Source organism: Tenrec ecaudatus, chromosome 16 (genome assembly GCF_050624435.1).
Source record: "Tenrec ecaudatus isolate mTenEca1 chromosome 16, mTenEca1.hap1, whole genome shotgun sequence".
Lineage (NCBI taxonomy): Eukaryota > Metazoa > Chordata > Mammalia > Afrosoricida > Tenrecidae > Tenrec > Tenrec ecaudatus.
Genome location: NC_134545.1, coordinates 52,188,169 through 52,210,181, shown reverse-complemented (window position 1 = coordinate 52,210,181; position 22,013 = coordinate 52,188,169). Strand labels below are relative to the sequence as shown.

Sequence of the window (22,013 nt, the reverse complement as noted above, 5' to 3'; positions counted from 1 at the left end):
CTAACCCACTCCCCGTCACCTCCCCTACCAGACCCCTCAGGAACCCTTAGCTAGTTTTTGTTTCTATAGACTCATCTATCCTAGGTTTCAGACACTGACCAACATGGTACAATACACAATAGTCAAGGCGGATATCAACAACAACAAAATACAACAGAGATAAACCTCCATTTTGGGGAAAAAGCGGAAAATATTATAAATCAGATCAAGATCAAAGTGTATCCAAAGAAGATCAAATGACAAGGTTTTAACCATTCAAGGCAGATTTGTCATTGTAATCTACTATACCTATCTTTATAATATTCTCTGTCTGATAACCAGGTTTTTCCCATCAATTAGGTCAGAGAGAAGTCATTGGAGAGTTAGTCTATGTGTAGTTTCAGCAAATGGATTTTGGGCTTCCACTGTCATCCATAACCTTCTGCAAAGCAGAAGTTCACAATTTAAGCTCTGATACCATTCCCTCCTTTGGATTTGGACTATATTATCGTAATCCTTAGGTCATACATGTTAGTGTGCTTCTTCCATCTGAGTTTAGTTGACAAATCACTTAGAGGCCTGCTTGTTTGAAAACTAGTCTTTAAAACCCCAGACACCATTCTAGTGATAGCCAGAACCATCTACTGTTTCCCCCACATTTTGCTGTAGCACCCATTTCTTCTGTATTTCCTTCACGAGGACAAGTATTGGGGCTCAGCCACTCTGGACTCTGTCTTAAGCAAGTCTCTTACCCTTCAAGTTTTCTCCCATTCTAAAAAATTTTATGATTATTTACTATTTCAAGCATGAAGCTTTTGGGAACACTATTTACAAGGAGATGATTAATAATGCAAATATAGAACCATTTTCCTGTTGGACACTGGATTTCCTTATACAGAAGAATGAACCAAGAGTCATAACTCTCCCAATGCTCAAAAATGAACTGAAGGTAGACTAAAGACCTAAACGTAAACTCCAGAGATATCAGGATCACCAATGTGAAAGCTGGAACAAACTTAAGGGTCTTATTGCAGGGTATACATATACTACTAAGTACGAGGGGTACTCAGTTTAAGAAAAAGAAAACAGAAAAAAGCTCCACTGGACATAGCTGTTCTTTTCTTTCCTTTTTTTAAAAACGGTTGATATATATAATATTAAGTCATCGAGAGCATGAGAGATAGAAGTAATGGAGTCAGACACATTTCATGGTAGCATTGCTTACCTCAGCCCCGCTTGGTGGTCCATGTGAGAGGGGGAAGGGAAGGAGGACAAGGGGAAAGGGAAACGGGAGAGGGAGCCGAGGAGAGAGGGGGGAAGAGACCAGCAAGAGTCGGCCATAGCTTTTCTAGTACACATTTTTCTGGCTGGGTGAAAATCCAGCAACTGGCTCTGAGTTAGGGCATCCAGTGACATCACCTGGGAAGATTATCTCTGGTCACAGTGGTTTTTTTGTAAGTCGGTTTTGGTCAAGCCTCATTTTTGTGTTGGCCAATTTAAGAGAACAGGGTTCAGCTGTGAAATTTTGTTTCCTGTTTGGAAAAAATGCTGCAAAAACTATTGGGATTTTGAGCACAGCTCACAAGGACAGCACTATGGGAAAAACTCACGTGTATGACGACAAACCTCATTCTGGATGTACCTCAGCTTCCTGAATGAATGAAAATGTCAACAAAATTCGTGCACTTGTGTTTGAAAACCAATCATGGACCATTGAAGAGATGGGAAAGTTATCTGGATTATCTTGGAACTTGGCTCAGCGAATTTTATGGAAAGATTTGGCAATGAGAAGGGTTGCTATGACATTTGCGCCTTGGGTTCTGACTGACCAGGAAAAAGAGCATCGAGTGGCAGCTTTGCAAGAACAGCTCCAAAATGATCCAGACTTTTTACCCTCAAGGTCACTACTTGTGTCCAGACCTGATGCTATTCTTACAACACTGAAAGCAAGCATAATTGAGCCAATGGAAGATGCCAGCGACACCTCACCCCCCACCCCCACCCCAAACAAGATCCCATCAAAGGAAATCAAAGATCAAGATGATACCCTTTTTTTGGTTGTTGTTTTTTTTTTCAAATATGAGGGGGATAGTGCATTTGGGGTTATTTCCACCAGGTCAGACTGTTAATCAAGCTTTCTATTTAGAGGTTCTGAAAAGATGGTTTAACAGTGTGTGACAAAAAAGGCCTGACTTTTGGCAGACACAAAAAAGGCCTGACTTGTGCCCCACACATCTTCCTCACCTGATGTCACTCCATGCAACTTCATTTTGTTCCTTGAATGCCGATGGACAGGAAAGGACAGCAATTTGAGGATGTAGAAGAGGTGAAGAAGAAACAAACAAACAAACAAGGGAGGTGCTGTCTGCCATCCAAACCGATGGGTCTGAAAAATGTTTCTAAGAATGGAATCACAGAGTTGACAAGTGCATTAAGTGTCATACAGGGTACTTTGACAGTGATAGGTCATTTTGTTAAACAAAATTAAATACATATCTCTGAAAAAAGCTCCATTTGTTAGGGTGGGGCACTACAGCATAAAATGAAAGGGGGAAAACACAGTGGAAGATAAGATATATGACTGGGACATGATGAAATTACATCACAGAGCACATCAAGACTTCATAAGGAGAGGGAAATGAGAGCCCACAGATTGGGAACATTTTTTACTAACTACACATAGGACAAGGGTCTAGTAAAAATATACAAACTCTGCAACAGCTTAATAAGAACATAGCAAATGACCCAATTAAGAAATGGGGTGAAGGGGAGGGAGACATGAACAGACAGTTCACTAAAAAATGAAGTACAAATGGCTAACAAACACATGGAAAAATGCTCACGATCACTAGCCATCAGGGAGATGCAAGTTAAAACCACAGTGAAATACCACTTTATACCCACAAGGCTAGCCCAATTTTTAAAAAAATAGAAAATAAAACAATTCTGGAGAGGATGTGGAGAGACTGGAACTCCTATATGCTGTTGGTGGACTTGTTAATACATATCCCACTATGGAAAATGATATGGTGACACTTTAGGCAACTGGGAATTGAAATCCAATATGATCCAGCAATACCACTAGTAGGCAAATACCCCAAAGAAACAAGAGACACAACATGAGTGGATGTCTGCTCTCCCATGTTACAGCAGCACAGTTCACAATAGCAACAAACTGGAAGTAGCCCAAATGCTCATCAGTGGAAAAATGGATAAAGAAACCATGGTGCATACACACAATGGAGTGCTAGGCATCCCTGAAAAACAGTGATGAAAGCATGAAACACCACATGACATGGAAGGACTGGAAACCATTGTCCTGATTGAAGTCAGTCACAAAAGGATAGATGTTGTATGAGACCACTACTAAGGAGAAACACAACCTAAGAAATCTTAGAGACTAATTCCCAAACAAATGGTAGAATATCTGTCTACCAGCCATGAACCATACACCACCCCCCTTATGTGCACTTCATAAGAACCACCTCAAAAGAGGAGACCTCACATTGGCTGGGGCCACTCCTTTAAGAAGGGGGAAAGGAGAAGACCACCCACCCGATGCTGTACAACATTGAGGCGAGACTGGCAAATCCACAGGAATGAGAGGAGAACGGGAAAATCGAGTAAAGACCAGGGGAGGGGAGCATCTACATTTCAGAGGAGCCACTGATGTCTCTATTGGTGGGTATGGTGGGTTGATGGGAAGGGATGCTAACCAGTAATTGTAGGGAAGCTAAAAGCAGAATAAATCTAATTCTATGTTCTGGGATAGACACTATGAATATGTTTCTATCGAATCCCCGGTGAGCCATGCCATGGATGAAGCACTATAATGACCTCAGACCCTGGCCTTACAGTCAACACAGTGTTCCCCAAGGGCCACACCAGGATTCGGCATGAAAGCTCGAGTAAAGAAACTGCCTTTTGCCTCTCTGCCACGGCACCATGGCAGATGGCAAGAACGCGCGCCTTACAAAAGTTGGCACAAAGAAGCTAAGATGAAAGTGGTTGATGCATTTTCTAAGAAAGATTGGTGTGATGTGAAAGCACCAGCTATGTTCAATATGAGAAATATTGGGAAAACACTAGTCACCAGGACTCAAGGAACCAAAATTGCATCTTATGGCCTCAAGGGTCGAGTTTTTGAAGTGGGCCTTGCTGATCTGTAGAATGATGAGGTTACCTTCACAAAATTTAAGTTAATTACTGAGGATGTTCAGGGCAAAACTGCCTGACTAACTTCTCTGGGATGGATCTCTTGACTAGATGTTCTTCATGGTCCAAAAATGGCAGACCGTGATAGAAGCTCATGTTGATGTCAAGACTACCCCTGGGTATCTGCTTTGTCTGTTCTGTGTTGGTTTTACCAAAATTTGCAATAATCAGATTCGGAAGACCTCTTATGCTCAGCACCAGCAGGTCTGCCAAATCCGAAAGAAAATTATGACAATCATGACCCGAGAGGTGCAGATAAATTACATGAAAGGAGTGGTCAATAAATTTATTCCAGACAGCATTGGGAAAGACACAGAAAAGGCTTGCCAGTCTATTTATCCTCTCCATGATGTGTTTGTCAGAAAGGTAACGATGCTGAAAAAGCCCAAGTTTGAATTGGGAAGACTCATGGAGCTTCATGGTGAAGGTGGCAGTTCTGGAGAAAGGCCTGGAGAAGAGACAGGTGCAAAAGTGGAACAAGCTGATGGCTATGAGCCACCAGTTCAAGCATCTGTGTAAAATTCAGACTTAATGTTAACAAATAAAAGGTCTTATTGTGGGGGGGAACCTACATTAAAATTATTGGTATACTTGGATTTAAATGCTCTGAAGGACTGATATACTCTGATGGGAGAGAAAGCAAAAGATGGACACCCCAAGATGATGGAAAGGGTGGCCATTGGACCCTGGGAGGGACCACTGGCTTAGTGGGTGTTCAATGAAAGGGGACCCAGAACCACCATATATTTAATACCTTGGTTCTCCCCTTACATTAATATGACAGGCTTTAATCTGATAGGCAAGGATCTTCACTTGTAAGAAATGATACAGGAAAATGTCCCTTAGCATCAATCCCTGTGCTCAGTATAAACAGAGCTCAATCATTTAAGAAATCAATCTGTACAAAGCAATAACTCATGGGTTGCAGCTCACTGTTGGACTGTGCTGACACAAACTCCTCAGATCAACAATATCTTTAACTCTGTGTCATTGGATAAATTATTGATGTTATCAATGAAATCACCTGATAACCTAGGCGGATGACTGACAATATTTTCTTTTGTTTCTTTGGTTTTATTTTTCTGCTTTTTTTTGTTCTTGTTCTTATTTGTTTGTTTTGTTGTTGTTGTTGTTGTTGGCTTTTGTTTTTGTTATAATATGACTGCCAAAGTAAACAGAGTCATTCCTAACCTGTCGACAAGCAGATGAATACTGGACTCCCACATAATTATAGCCCCAACCCAAGAACAGTTAGAACATGGTCCTGCTGGATACTTGTCTTCATGAAGATATCACTGCAGATAAAGGTGTTACAGCATAGTGTGCTGAAGGAAGCAGATGGTGCCCGGCTATCAATTGCAATAGCGTCTGGGGTCTTGAAGTCGATGTTCAAACAAGCAGCCATTTAAGTGCGGTGTCAACTAAGTCCACAAAGAAGAAGCACACCAGCCTGTGTGATCCAAAAATGACACTTAAGAAAATCCAAATATGATGAAGGGAAAAGTATCAGAGCTTAAATTGTGAACCCCCAATTTTTATAAGGCTATCGAGGACAGTGGGAGCCCAAAATCCATCTGCAGAGAACCTAGTCAGATGAAGCCTCTGGTAGATCCCCTCTAATCACAGGTGAGGGACTAGAACAGCTTTGCTATCAGACAGAGAATATTGTAAAATTGATTATGGTGGATTGAACCATGATATAATACGATACTTGGTCAGTTGACCTCTCTCTTGACCCAACCTGAATTATCTCTAGGCTCAAATATTTCTCACCTGTTCCACGATAGATATTTCTTCTCTGGCTTTTAAAATATTTTTGGTGGTCTTTTCTTTCTTCTTCTTTATTTTTATCTTTAGAGTATTATTTTTTTCTGTCTCATTTTGATTTTTATTGTTTCTGTTGGGTTTCCCAGTGTGAAACACAAAAGAAGCAAATGCATAGAGACAATAACTGATGTAATGATGTATTGCGTATTTGGGGGTTTGGGGTGGGAATGGTAAAGGTATTTTGGGAGCAAACAATGAATATTGGAGGGAGAGGAAGCATTGGAAGTGATTGCAACGATGTATGTACAAATGTATATACAATTAAAAGTTATTTAACTATGGAAGTATATTATATGTGAATATTATATCAAGAAAACTGCTTAAAAAAACTAAAACCAATTTTCTAAGTTGAAATTAAGTTCTCAAGGGGTTCCTACAAGATAAACACCATGTTGACAAGTTGTGGCACGGGAGGGCCCAGTGGGCCTGAAGGGTGCTGCTCTGGTGCTCAGTCCCTGCCTCTGTGTCTGCCCTGGTCTGCTCCTGGACATCGGGATTTCCTGTGGGCAAGCTGTGTCCAGAGCCCCTGGTTCTAGCTCTTCTAAGTGAGCCGCATTCCCACCCTCCTGCCCACACCCCGCTGGCCTGACCCCACCGTGGAGGAGAGGTTGCACCTGTGTCTTTGTGTGCCAAGAGGTCCCAGCCATGCCACACAGAGAACTAATCCAGACTCCACAGCTGGGTACCAAAGGCAATCATCCTGCACATCCATGCAGAAGTACAAATTTCAAAAGCTCTGACTGGCCATGTGGATTAAACATTCATCTGTCTTCAGAGAGTGTGGTGGCCTGGCTTCCACTGCCATCCTTCCTACTTAAGTGACTTCAGGGGTTCAGAGAGGACTTTCAATTCGACATAAAGAAACCAGACAAGAAATGGATTCAGTGGTGTTTGAGGATGTGACCATGAACTTTACCCAGGAAGAGTGGGTTTTGCTGGATTTTTCTCAGAGGAAATTGTACAAGAATTTGATGGTACAAATCATCAGGAACCTTGATTCAGGTGCCTTGTGTCTTGTTCCTCATCAAATTTCCTTTCTGTTTACTTTTATATTTTAACTTCACACTATTGAGTCAGTCTCTCAAATTGGATAACAATGGATACAAGATGTTTGTTGAACATATAATATGTGATTCATGAAGAATGACTGTTGGTTGTTCACATTACGCGGAATATGTGAATTTTTGTAACAGTGAGCATCACCACCACAACCAAGAAACAAACGTCTTTGAGAAAAAGTGGGTAGAGAACCTGTATGCGAGTGAAGAAGATAAAGAAATATTTAAAAAGTTGACCCATATGGGCAATGTTTTTACTGGGCTGCAAATCTTACTAGTCTTAAAGAAACCCCAAGCATAAATCCTTTGAACTTTTGTGAAGATGGTACATTTAATCATGAGGTCAGAACTGACACTGGATCCAGACCTTACCAGTATAAAGAATGTGGCAAAAACTTCAGTAGTCCCTGCTGCCTAAAGTCCCATTCAAAAACATTTACTAGAGTGAAACTGTAACTTTATGCACTGTGGTAAACTCTGTAGTAGTTCCTTGCCCCTTACTAAATGTATAGGGACTCAAAATGATGAGAGGCCTTATATATGTGAATAATGTGGGAAACCTTTACCCAGTCCTTACAGTTCATTGGTCATAAAAGAACACATTGCAGGAAGATGTCCTATAAATGTAAAGAATATGGGAAACCCTTCATTTTTCCCTTAGTTCTAAATAAACACATGGGAACTCACAGTGGAGATAAACCTTGTGAATGTACAGAATGTGGAAAAGCCTTTAGAAATTCCCCCAATGTTAAATAGATCTATAAAAACTCAAAATAGGAAGAGTCATGAATGTCAAGAATGTGGGAAAATGTTTTATTCAAGGTCATATCTCACTAGACACATGACAGCTCACAGTGGAAAGCGGCCTTATCAATGTATGGAATGTGGGAAAGCCTTTGGACATCCCTCGATTCTAAGTGTACATATGAAAACTCATAGTGGAGAGAGACATTATGAATGTAAGGAATGTGGGGAAATGTTTTATCCAGGGTCAGCTCTAACTAAACATTTAAGAACTCACAGTGGAGAGAGACCTTATGTGTGTAAAATATGTGGGAAAGTCTTCAGGCAGTCTTCACACCTCAGTGAACACAAAAAGAAACAGAGTGGGGAGAAGCCTTATAAATGCAAAGAATGTGGGAAAACCTTTGTTTACCCTGTAGCACTCACTAAACGTAAGATAATTCACAGTGAAGAGAAACCTTAAGGATGTAAAGAATATGTGGAAACCTTTATTCAGTCCTCATATCTCAGTAAACAAAAGAAGACATAGGGAGGGGGGTCCTTTTAAGTCTTGGGAATTTGGGCATGCTTTTAGTCACCTGTCAGTACTAGAACTTCACACTGGAGAGAAAGGCCTTAGGAAGGTGAAGAATGTGTGAAAGCCTATAGTTGGTCCACACACCTCACTCAGCAGAAAAGAATGCACAGTATAGGGAAACGTTTTGTCAAACTTTATCCCTCTCAACACATAATAACCCATTTCAAAGAAGGTTTGTGTATTAACAATTTTGGAAACATTTGTTCCTTCTCCAGGAACCAAAACTTCACATGGAGAAATATGAATGTAAGGATGTGAGAAACACTTCCTCACTGGACATAGGTTGGCTCACAGAGGAGAGAGGCTTATGTTTGCAAAGAAGGAGAGAAACTCTTCAGTCTTCCAGAGCTTTTTGAGGATGTAAGAATAAAATATAGGTCTTCTAATATTGGAAAGTTTTTGGTCATCCTTTGTCCTTTGGAAAACCTAAAAATACATGTGATAGAACCCAAAGTATGTTTTTTTTGAAACTTCACCCCCACCCCACCCCCACCGCACACATTACTTTCCTAAGATGATAGTGATTTATGCAGTTGGAAATCTTCTCTAATTTCATTTTCAGGATTTACAACAAATCACATTTCAAATAAATCATGTATATAGAAGTAAAAAATAGATGACACCATATTAGTCTTGTTTTATGGGACAAGCAAACCATTTATTCTGCACACGGGTATAGTGGATATTCAGTTCCAAACCACCCAGAGTATATGAGACTTTCTACTCCTGCAAAGAAGTACGGTCTCAGGGCAGTTCACCCTGTCCTACAGAGTCACCATTAGTCAGAATTGACTTGATGGCAGTGTTTGTTTTAGTTTGTTTTTTTTAAATACACCAGATGTCTTCATTCCTGTAAATGGTACTGAAGTGATAGTTCCATTTTACAGATGAATAAACTAGTATTCAGAAAGATTCGATAACTTGTGCAATGTTTCATTAATCCAAGTGTCCTAACACCTCAGTGATTGCTCCTTTAGCCATCATGTATAATCTTTATAACTACTCAGATGAGAGTGGTAGATATGAGAAGGCTTCAAAAAGTTCATAGAAAAATAGAATTAAAAGATCATGCAATTTTCCCACAAACTTTTGAAGTCCTCTGATATGTAAATGATCTCTGAAGAGAAAAGTATCCGTAATTGTGGTGCTTCGCTTAGAGGAGAGAAGGGCAGGGAGGGGGTTGTTTGTGGTGTGAGGATGACATTCCTGCAGCATGTCACATGGGACAGTGGTGGTTCTGGAGTGGAACCTGAGCAAGAGATCTGATTATCTGGTGTTGCTGTCACAGAAATGCCTCAACTGGGGGGTGTTAGCCATCAAATTCATTTACTCACTGTGTGGGGGCTACAAGTCCCGATTCAGGGTTCTGCGTCTCATTGAGAGCATTTTTCTCCCTCTGCTGGTTGGAAAAGCTCCTTGCTCCTGATTGATTTTCATGTGGCTTAGCATCTCTCTTCTCCATCTCTGATTTTTTCTCTTGATGGTTTAATGTGCTTTTCTGGCCAAAACAATGAACTCAAAACACACCCAGTATTAATCCTGCCTCAATAACATAGCACAGACACTTCTTTCCCTAAAGGAATTAAAATGGATTGGAATTTGCAGCACCAGAGAACCCCATGGCCAACCACCATTCACCCATCCTTCAGTAATGTTAAAAGATTTCTTTTTAACAGCAGAGTTTAACATTAAGATTAGGAAGAAAAGCCCTTATTCTCCTTCAAAAATCGGTCAATGAGAATCCTTCGCATGATTGGCTCTGAGGGATGGAGCAGCCATTTTGTTTTGTCCTGGATAAGGATGCAATTAATTAAGACCAACCTGACAGGAGTCACAGTAACAATGTTCACAGCGGAGACCTTTCTCGTTTTCACTTGGATTGACCTCTTCCCACAGGGGGTCCTGCTTTCGTGGACCAAGACATTTAAGACTCGGGCAGTTCAGGACACAGATGTAGTGAGTCACCTATGGAACGCCATGCAGAAACACTCGGTGAGTCATGCGCCTTGCCTGGGCTGTGGGATGCTGTGCCTGCCCTGGAAGAAGGAACGGTAGAAGGGCTCAGTCTTAGGCAAGGTCTCACTGTAGTGGAGACTTGCCTTGTCTTCCCAGAGTTCCCCAAACAAGGGGCTGGAGTCCTGGGGGTGGGCCCCCCATATTTTCAGTGTGAAGAGGCACAATAAAGAGACACATATGTTCCCTCTTCAGCCCCCAATCTGCTATTCTGTCTCCCCAACACTGGCCTGGTCTGGAGGGCATTTGGTCGTCAGAAAGACCTGGTTCCCCCCAGGGTAGACCCAGCAAGCAACATTTAATTACTGTCTGAACCAATCACTGCCACTGCTTTAGCTGCCTCTGCCCTTCCACCCACTGATGCTCCCTGGGGCTTGTGTCTGACAGGACATGGAGTTGGAGATTGTGACCTTGGTCAATGACACAGTGGGGACCCTGATGGCGTGCGCCTACAATAATCCTCAATGTGAAATCGGTGTTATCATTGGTAACTTGATTTGACTTGCTTTTTGGGAGTGGGAGAAATAGGACTGGTTTGGATCTTAGTCTCAAGGTTTTTTTGTTTTGTTTTGTTTTGTTTTGTTTAGGAGGGTAGTTGTTGAATTTTTATAATCCCAGTGGAGGTGAAGTATTTTCTCCTGTGGCTTTCATTTGCATTTCCTTAAAGACAAATGATGTTAAACACAGATGTGCATTTTCAAAAGTTCATTTTTACTACACTTGATCTTAGTCAAAAGGCTGAGAAGCGATCAAAAGATCATTTTTAATTGCTCTGTGGAGAATTGCTTATTAAAGGTGACTGGAAGCAGGTAGGCCCGTAGAGAGACAATTGCACTGTCCAGGTGAGATGTGATGTGGCTTTGGGCCAGGGAGGCAGGGGTGGAGCCTTGGTTTCAGGTGTGATCGAACTTGGTGAGAAGAGGCTCCATTTGGGACACAATGAAACCAAATTGAATATTCCCCTTCTCCTCCTCATTCCTTTCCCACTATGGGGAGATGTTTTTGGAATTGCCGTTTCTCAAATTCTAACATCATCCCCCTCAGCCTGACTTTCCCCAAGGGCAGGATCTTTAAACCTGGTCCGCTCCCTCTGCCTTCTTGCATCCAGGAGCCCCACATGGCCCGCCATCCAGCTACTGCCCACTGTGTCAGTCTGGTGGCACACAGACTGGGTGTCATACCTGATTGTGTCACCCTCGCTGAGAAAAGTTTTTACCATTTCTTATATTAAACACTGCTTTTCTAGACTTCTTAGTTCTTCTGGTAGTCTTTCAAGTCCTCTGATTTGACTATTAGCCCGGGAAAGATACTCAGCTGCTTTTTAAAAACCGCTCTAGTCAGGAAAAACGATGTGATGCTCGCCCAGGGCCAGGCAGTGTTGTACATAGGGGTGCTATGAGTTGGCCTGACTCCACGTCATCTCATACCAGCAACAGTGAGGCACAGAAATTGTCTAATTCTAGGTGTATAATTCAGTGATTAAAAAATAAATTTGTAGTATTTTGTAACCGTTACCACAATCTTAGGTCAGATCATTTCCACCATCCCAAGAAGATTCCTGGTGCTCATTTGCAGCTGATTCCAGGTCTTTCAATATTATATTATAAAGTCTATTGTATTATAAAGCCTTTGAGTTATTTCATTGGAGTGACTTTGTATTTCAACAATAGAATATTGCTTTCTGAAGTGACAGTTAATGTCTGCCAAAGAAAAGGTTGTCACTGTGCTAGGGACAGTTTATGGAAGGCCATCAGTAAAGAATATATTTAGTATCAACTAGAAAGGAAGCTAAGTGGTTTAGGGAAAGGACTGAAATAAGGATTTGGGGCTTGGGAAAGGGTACATTAGGTTAAGGTGACTCATCTCCCTTTCTAATCTCATGTTTACATTATAAAAGTAGATAATATGAAGCAATTTATTTTGAAGAAATACAGCTACCAAATTCATTCTTTGTTACCAATAATATTGCATTTATATATTAACTCAAATTTTGTTAACCCCAAGATTTTATAATTAGTTTTGAAAGTAGAAATATTAAATTGTTTCTTTCTATGCATTCATTATAATTAAATCTGAAATGGCAATGTTATTCAGTTTTAATCACTGCCTCAAATTTTTAAAATCATTTTATTAGGGACTCATACAACTCTTATCACAATACATCAATTGTGTAAAACACATTTGTACATTCATTGCCCTCATCATTACCTCAAAATATTTCAATAAAAAAATAAACATAATATAAAAACTATTTTTTAAAAACCAAGCTTAAAAATATACTATGATTTGTTGCAGCCCTGAATCACTGTAAGAATATTATTGCATATAAATAATTTTATTTTATTTTTAATCATTTTATTAGGGGCTCATACAACTCTTATCACAATCCATACATACATCAATTGTTTAAAGCAAATTTATACATTCATTGCCCTCATCATTACATCAAAATATTTCAATAAAAACTAAAACATAATGCAAAAAGTATTTTAACAACTCAAACTTAAAAGCTATTTATTAAAAATAGTATTGCATATAAATATTAAGTTAAAGATGTAAAGCATTTTTAATAGAAAACTCTCAATGCGGTAAAAAGCACTGAAACCAAACTTAACTTTGATGTAGGTGACCTATCACAACAGACACTTAATAAATATCTAAACCGAGCTTGCTGCCCTTGAGTTGATTCCGACTCCTAGTACCCATAGACAAGTTAGAACTGCATTGTGGGTTTTCTGAGACATTAACTCTTTACAAGAGTAGAAAGCCTGATCTTCCTGCTGAAGGGCTGCTGGTGCTTTTGAACTGTTGACCTTGCGGTGAGTAGCTTTACTCATAACAGTCATGTAAAATTGATAGGAATTTCTCAGAATACAGTGTGCTACCATAATTAATACATAAAGACATGAAATATTAATACTTTAATATCCATCCTAGTGTTATTACAAATGTTTAATATATGCGTGGTTAATAACTCTTTGTACATTGCCAAAGATATATAGAGTCAATCTTAGCAGTAGAGTCATTTGACTTCAACTTAATTTCTCAAAATTCCATTTCATCAACATGATCCTTTGAAACATGTATATTTCCTGAATTGATTTCCTTTGTTGCACTTTCAATATTACCCTTTCATAGATTTTCCAAATGTTTTTAAAATGTAACATGGCCTTCACCTTAAGTTCAAAACTCATTAGAATTTGAGAGCAAGACAACTACTTCTAATATGCTCTCACTTTCGATGAAATTATTTTTCTCACGTTGTTTCATGTGTTTGCAAATGTATTATTAAGAGTTCTTAATTTTAACTAGCTTTTCACCCACATACTGAAAATATCACTCATGGTTTAATTGCTCATTTTGTAATCTCACTGTAATTTTTCAAAAAAGGATTTAAAGTTTATAAGATTAATGTGAGATATTTGTCACCAGAAAAGCAATATCTCATATTATTCTAGGTAACACATCACAGAGGCTTTAGCATGTTAGTAAGGTATTGAACATGGCATATATACTGTTCCATATATATATTGTAGGATGATCTTGTAGGGGGGTCTTAAATTATTTTCTAAAAATGTGGTAGACAATGCCAGAATACAAAATATTAGGATAAATTCATTATATTTTCCTAAAAATTCTTGCAGTTTATCTTCCTTTATTGCACCTTTAATAATTAATTCTGTATGCACTCATATCCATCAATCTTTTCTTATAAATTTTGTTGTTTCACCACCCTGTTGCAATAGTTAAAGTCTACAAGTCAGATTGTGTTAAGTCAGAATCTTCACACTGTCATTTTGCCATTTGATTTCACGATTTAACATTTGCCATTTGATTTCACAATTATTTCTATGAAAGTCAATAAATTTAATCCTATCAGAGCCATGGTCCATGGTTACAGAATAAATCTGTTGTAAACCAATGTTGTACTCTGGTTTTGCCCAGCCAGGAGCCCTTCCCTCTTTGCATATGCTTTCTGGTCCTTTGTTCAGGAAATGGCACCAATGCATGTTACATGGAGGACATGAGCAACATTGACCTGGTGGAAGGCGATGAAGGAAAGATGTGCATCAACACAGAGTGGGGAGCCTTTGGTGACAATGGGGTTCTGAAAGACATCCGCACTGAGTTTGACAGGGAGCTGGACCTCGGCTCTCTCCACCCAGGAGAGCAACTGTAAGTACTGGACTGTCATACTCTGGGCATTGTCCCCAGGAAATACCCATTCATTCAGCACACCACCACCAAGGAGGCTCTTTGGTTGTGACTGTTATCCACCACAATTAGGTTATAAGGCAAGCTTGCAATTAACATATAAGGAAATTGAATGATTTCCCTTAGATCATACCCTAATTCTAATTCCACCAGTATTTTTGGAGCACTGGAGAGTCAGCTGTGAGTGAGGTTGCCTGGGTCCTGCCTTCTTAGAGCTTTCAGACAAGGAGTCTCGGATTAGACAAGTGAGGGGGCTGAGGAAGTAGGTAGGACTCAGCTGATTGCCTCATGCTTTGGGTTTCCATTACTCCCCACTTACCACTTCTAATATCTGGACTTTAATATGTAGACTTCATTCAAAATTCACTTGTTGCCCATTAATGTTCTATAGCACAAAAAGAAAAACGATGTCCTAATCCAGGTTCCAATCCAGGGTTACAGGTTGCGTTTTGCCTCCATGTCTCTTTAACCTCCTTTTAATTTAAACAGTTCCTTAGCTTATCTACGTTTTTCATGGCCTTAAATAATACAGACCATTTACTTTACACAGTGTCTCTATTTGGGCTTATCTTATGTTTTATTTTGATTCCCTTTAGGTAATACACTTTTCTTTTTCTTTCTTTTGAGGAATAACATAGAATGACATAGAGTAACAAAAGTACATAGTGTGTCCTTTTGGGTGCACATACTATCTGTTTGGCATTAACTGGGTTTACTTGGTGAAGGGACAACCAGTAGGTTTTATGATCATAAAATTATTATTGGCCTCTTTACAATGAATAAGTGTGCAGTGAGGGGAAGTTTTGGAACATGGAAATATCTTGTTCCTTATCAAATTTCCATACACTCATTTTAGCGCTCATTAAAGAATTCTTAAATCCATCATTCCTTTTTTATTAATAATCAAATAATTTCATGGGGGCTTGTACAACTCTTATCACAATCCACACATACATCCATAGTGTCAAGCACATTTGTACATTCATTGCCCTCATCATTCTCAAAACATTTGCTTTCTACTTGAGCCGTTGGTCTCAGCTCATTTTCCCCTCCCTCCCCTCTCCCCCCTCTCCCATAAGCCATTGATAATTTATAAATTATTATTATTTTGTCACATCTTACATGGTCCAATGTCTCCCTTGACTCACTTCACCGCTGTCTATCCCGCACAGAGGAGGTTATATATAGATCCTTGTAATCTCTTCCCCCGTCTCCCTCAACTTCACTCCACCCTCCTAGTATCGCTACTCTCACCACTGGCCCTGAAGGGTTCATCTGTCCTGGATTCCCTGTGTTTCCAGTTCCTATCTGTACCAATGTACCTCTCCCGATCCAGCCGGATTGTAAGGTAGATTTGGGATCATGATGGTGGGGGTGAGGAAGCATTCAAGAACTAGAGGAAAAAAATGTATGTTTCACTTTTGCTACACTACACCCTGACTCCTTTGTCTCTTCCCCATGACCCTTCTGCAAGGCGATGTCCAATTGTCCACAGATGGGCCCTGGGTCCCCACTCTGCACTCCCCTTCATTCACAATGTTATGGTGGTTTTGTTCTTTGATGCCTGATAGCCGATCCCTTCGACACCTCATGATCTCACAGGCTGGTGTGCTGCTTCCATGTGGGCTTTGTTGTTTCTCAGTTAGATGGCTTATATTTGGGAAGTGATATTCTGTTTTAAAAAAGCTTTCTTATCTTCACCATTTGCTTATGTTAGTATGGATGCATGGATTTTTCTATTTAATTGATTATGTATTTTTTTTCCTATTTCGGGTCAAGTACTTCCTTATTTGGAGCCAAGAGGTTCCAAGCTCATCTGGTACTTTCCCAGCCTCAACCTTGGCATCAACTGTTGTGCCAAAGAGCCTGATGAATAAATGCCTTAAACATCTCCCAGACATTATTCAACATTAGAATTGGAGGCTTGTAAAGCAAGTATCTGTCTTTATTCACTTAAAAATAGTCTGTTCCACAAAATACAGACTGAATTTCTGAGTTCTTTAGATTTCTTTAGTTTCCTTGATGGTCTATGGCTTTGGTGTATACGTGTGTGTGTGTGTCTGTGATGAAATTAATTATGAAAAAGATCATCTATTATTTTGCATCATATCAGGCTTGAGGAATAAAAATTATATTTAATTTTGTACCCAGGAAAAAGTTAGTAATAGTGTGTTTTGCTTTGTTTTGTTTGAAAAATTAATGTGTATTTACATATAAGGATTTATATTTACAGTTCTTAATGTTCTTTCTTTCTTCTTGGGTTTTATATTTAGTTTTCAATGCTTTGACTACGAGGTACCTACTGTGTTTATTTTTCTATATTATTTTTGTTTTTAAGATGATCGTATTGGGGCTTTTACAACTCTTGTTACAATCCATACATCAATTTAACAGACATATTAGTATATATATATATATATATATATATTGTCATCGTTCTTTTCTAGACATTTACTTTCTGTTGAGCCCTTGGGATCAGCTCCTATTCCCCACCCCACCCCCATGGCCCCTTGATAGATTATAGATTCTTATTATTTTCATATTTAACACCAACTGCTGTCTCCCTTCCTCCCGGATTCTGTTGTTGCTCTTCCCCCTGGAGGAGTGTGTGTGGTTATGTGCCACTCAGTGTGATTGGTACTCACTGTCTCCCCACCCACCCCCTTCCCACTACCCTTTTGGTATCTCTATTCCCATTCCTGTTCCTGAGTTCCGTGTGTTGTGGGCTTGATCTCTTGGCTATCCCTATGTACATTTTCTGGTCCAGTCCAGAGTGGGAAGCAGCACTGGGGTCATGATAGTGGGGGCTGAGGAAGCCTCAAGGGATCAGAGGAATATTGCGTTATCCATCAGTGCTCTACTGCACCCTGATTGACTAATCCCTTTCCTGTGACCCCACTGTGGGGGGATGTTCCATTGTCTACAGCTGGGCTTTGGGTCTCCACTCCGATCCCCCTCAATCTCACCAACTCATTCTTGTTTGTTTGTTGTTTGTGATAAATCTTCTGATGCCTGTTACCAGTCCTGATGACACGTAATGATCTCACCAGCTGGTGTGGTTCTTTCATGTGGGCTTGTTGCTTCTTTGTTGGATGGCCGCTTGTTTAACTTCAAGCCTTTCAGACCCCAGACGCTGTATCTTTTAATAGCCGAGCACATCCACTGTCTTCCCCACATCTGCTTATGCACCTATTTTGTCTTCAGCTGTCGTGTCGAGGGTTAGGTGGGGTGAGGGAAGAGTATCACAAAATGCCATTGTGTTAGAACAAAGTGTTCTTGTATTGAGAGGGGGTATGAGCTGAGGCCCAAGGCCCATTCACAGTCTCAGTGTAGTACCTTATAAATATATGTACATAGGCCAATACGCCTATTTTTATGGATTCATGTATTTACATACAGTAAGTAAACACCTGTGTTAAAACTTTATCCATAACTTTGCTTCTTAGAGCTTTCCTCTGTTTCCGTTTGCTGCCTCCTGCCCACCATCACATTCTCCCTTCTTCTACCTCTTAGGACTTCCTCTCAGCTAGATTGGCGCTGCTGTAATACCCACAGGATCTCTGCAACACCCTCCTGGATGTTGGTTTTAGTTCCCTGGTTGTTCTCCTGTCTGTGGCGTTGTTTTCTTGACTCGCCTTTCACCCTCCTCCCCACTTCTTCCCCCAAGACTTTCTGGGGCCATTGGCCCCGTTGCTTTCTCCCTGAGCTTGCTTCCCATGCCTGTCTTATATAACAAGCAGGCAAACCAGCAATGTTCTTGAAAAAAGAAAAAGACCGCCCCGATCGATGTGGTGCTGTCGCGCTCTCCTGAGTCGGACCTAAGCTGAGCCAGATGAGGGACGGACATTCATGGCGAATGGGACCGCTCCTCTCACTCTGTCCACGGGCCCCTAACAAAAAAAAAAGAAAAGGACAGGAAAAAAAATACATGGTTCCAGGTCTGTCCACTGGCCTTTATAAATATCTCCCCACTGGTCCTGGGAGAGTTAGGGGGCTGCCCCTCCTAGCCCAAAGTCTATTTTGGGGTCTCTTTAGGGGCTTTATGGGTTGGCTTTGTTCCAATTGCTGATCTGCTATGCTCCCTTCTTGGTTTGTCCAGCTACAGGGAACTCAGACCACATGTGCCCCCACCTTGTGTCCCCATTATTGTCCTCTGTCACAGTACGCTCCAGTGAGGGGACAACATGTCTTGAGTTGTTGGACGTCCTACAGTCCTCTCTGTGTCTTAGCAGCTCCGTGCAGGGACCTCATCCTCTGGGCTTGGTGTGTTAATATGGAGTCTAAGCCGACTGTCCCTTTCTTTTGTTCCTTCTGGGTTTGCTTCCGTGTGGGCATGGTAAGCTGACTCTTTTCCCCCATCTGAAGGTTTACTTCTAGGGCAGGGACCAGATTGGCTCTGCTTGGGGCGGCCCTGTAGCCCAATCTTTTCACGCAATCCTCCATGTGGTTACATTGCCCTCTTGGCTTGGTACTCCATGGTGGGGTCTGTATTCACACTCCCAATTCTGTGGAGAAACAACCAATACTCTTCCTCTGGATGGGTCAGTGCTCCGTTCCCCCCCATGCCATCATCTCAGTTTCTCTGCTGTGCCCCCTTTTTCTTTCTTTTTTTTTAATTAGGGGCTCATACAACTCTTATCACAACCCATACATACAGTAATTGTGTAAAGCATATCTGTACATTCATTGCCCTCATCATTTTCAAAGCATTTGCTCTCCACTTAAGCCTTTGGCATCAGGTCCACTTTTTTCCCCTCCCTCCCCGCTCCCCTCCTCCCAAGAGCCTTTGATAATTTATAAATTATTATTTTGTCATATCTTGCCCTGTCCGACGTCTCCCTTCACCCCTTTTCTGTTGTCCATCCCCCAGGGAGGAGGTCACATGTAGATCCTTGTAATCGGTTCCCTCTTTCCAACCCACTCTCCCTCTACCCTCCCCTGGTCCTGAAGGTATCATCCACCCTGGATTCCCTGTGCCTCCAGCAGCTATCTGCACCAGTGTACATCGTCTGGTCTAGCCAGACTTGCAAGGTAGAATTCGGATCATGACAGTGGGTGGGGAGTGGGGGGAGGAAGCATTTAGGAGCTAGAGGAAAGCTGTATTCTTCATTGGTGCTGCATCACACCTTGACTGACTCATCTCCCCTAGATCCCTCTGCAAGGGGATCTCCAGTGGCCGACAAATGGGCTTTGGGTCTCCACTCTGCACTTCCCCCTTCATTCACTATGGTAAGATTTTTTTGTTCTGATGATGCCTTACACCTGATCCCTTCAACACCTCGTGATCGCACAGGCTGGTGTGCTTCTTCTATGTGGCGCCCCCTTTTCTCCCCCCGTCTTTCCCCCTTTCCCCTGCTTTATGTTGGATTCACATGTACCTCCTTGGGTTTGGTCTGACCTCCACCCGACTGCCTGTGCTTCCACCCATATATTGTGAGATAAGTGTCTTTTCTTCTATACCTACTGTGCTGATTATACTTACCTCGGGGGGGTTACATTATAGTTGTCCTTTTGTGATTGGCTGACCTTGCTTAGCATAATTTCCTCTAACTCTTCCCTTGAAACAATGTGTTTCATTTGATTATCTGTACTTTTTAGTGCTGCCAGAGTTTACTAATCCACTTGTCTATCAATGGAAATTTAGGTTGTTTCCAATCCTTTGTGATTGTGAATTATGCCTCAATAAGCATTGGGGCACAGATAACTGATCTGTTTTATTTCTTCTATCTTCTAGGTTTGTGCCCCCTAAAGGGATAGCAGGGTTATAAGGTAGATCAATTTCCATTTTCCTTAAATATCGCCAGATTGCTTTCCACGGTGCCTGTACACATCTACACGACCACCAGCAGTGGAGGAGAGTTCCCATTTTGCCACATCCGCTCCAACATTTGTTGCTCTCTGACTTTCTGATTTGGGCTATCCTCAAGGATGTTAGATGGTACCTCGTGGTTCTTTTAGTTTGCATTTCTCTTATGGCTAATGATCAGGATTATGTGTTTATTTGCCATATGGACCTTCTCCCTAGGGAAATTTCTTTTCACTTCTTTTGCCCGCTTCCTCAAGCGATTAACTTTTTTCCTCTTATTGCAGGCCAAGAGGGTATTGTAAATTTTAGTAATAAGCCCTTTGTTTGATGTGTCATTGCTAAAAATCCTCTCCCAGTTGATGGGTTGCCTTGTTACTCTCTTTGTGAAGTCTTTCAACGTGCACAGTTTTTTTATTCTTCTTAAGTCCCATTTGTCAATTTCCAGCTCACCTGTTTATATACCCTTCCCTAGGTATTCCGTGGGCCAGTAGCCTTAGGTTAGTCCAGATTTCTTATTGATTCTGATTCTTTGAGAATTTATTTCTAGGTCTGTGATCCACCTTGAGATTGTTCTTGTGCACGAGGCAAGGTAAACATCTTGTTTCACTTTTCTACATGTGGATATCCATTGTTTCCTGCACCACTAGTTAAAGAGGGAATCGGCCTCCCACTTGGTGCTTTTGGGGCCCTTATCAAAGATTAGTTGTCTATATGCTGATGGTTTTACTTCTGGGATTTCTATTCTTTTCCACTGGTCTGAGTATCTGTCATTATGCCAGTACCACACTGTTTTGACCACTGCGGCTGTGTAATAGATGTTAAAGTCAGGTAAAGGGAGTCCTCCAACTCTGTCCATCTTCTTTAGGAATTCTCCGCTAATTCTGGGCTTCTTCCCTCTCCATATGAAATTGGTGGTCAGTTTCTCCAATTCTTTGAAGAAGGTTGTTGGTATTTGAATCAGAATAGCATTAAACTTATAATGATCTTTGGGTAAGATTGACATCTTCACTATGTTGAGTCTTCCAAAGCACTAGCATGAGATGTTCTTCCATTTGTGGAGGTTGCTTTTGATTTCCTGTCATAGGGTCTTGTAGTTTTCCTTACATAGATTTTTAGTTCTTTTGGTTAAATATATCCCTAGGTATTTCAATTTGTTCTTGGCTATTGTGAAGGGTACTGCCTTCTTAATTTCCTCTTCCATGGTCCTGTCTGATGTATATAGCAAACCAATAGACATCTGTTTGTTGATCTTGTATCTTGCCACTCTTCCATATTCTTCCATTCCATTGTGGAGCTTTTGGGATTTTCAATGTACAAAATCATGTCATGTGCAAATAGCTATAGTTTCCCCTCCTGCTTGCACAGTTGGATACCTTTAATGTCCTTCCGCTGTCTTATGTTGTTAGCTAGGACCTCCAGTACAATATTGAATAGAAGTGGGGACAAGGAGTATCCTTGTCTGGTCCCCCTTTTCAGTGGAATTGTTTTCATCTTTCCTCCATTAACTATGATGTTGGCTTTTTGTAGATAGCTTGTATTAGCTTGAGGAATTTTCCTTCCATTCCTATCTTCATGAGTG

General features: G+C 40.9%; 1 protein-coding gene across 1 annotated transcript in view; it reads left to right on the top strand.

Annotated features, from left to right (window-relative positions):
- Positions 1-22,013, top strand: part of LOC142428760 (hexokinase HKDC1-like) — a 70,952-nt gene that overhangs the window by 6,083 nt on the left and 42,856 nt on the right. The window contains exons 4-6 of the mRNA XM_075533587.1: positions 10,297-10,392; positions 10,801-10,900; positions 14,406-14,589. Coding sequence (XP_075389702.1) covers positions 10,297-10,392; positions 10,801-10,900; positions 14,406-14,589 — 380 coding nt within the window. The remainder of the gene's footprint in view (positions 1-10,296; positions 10,393-10,800; positions 10,901-14,405; positions 14,590-22,013) is intronic.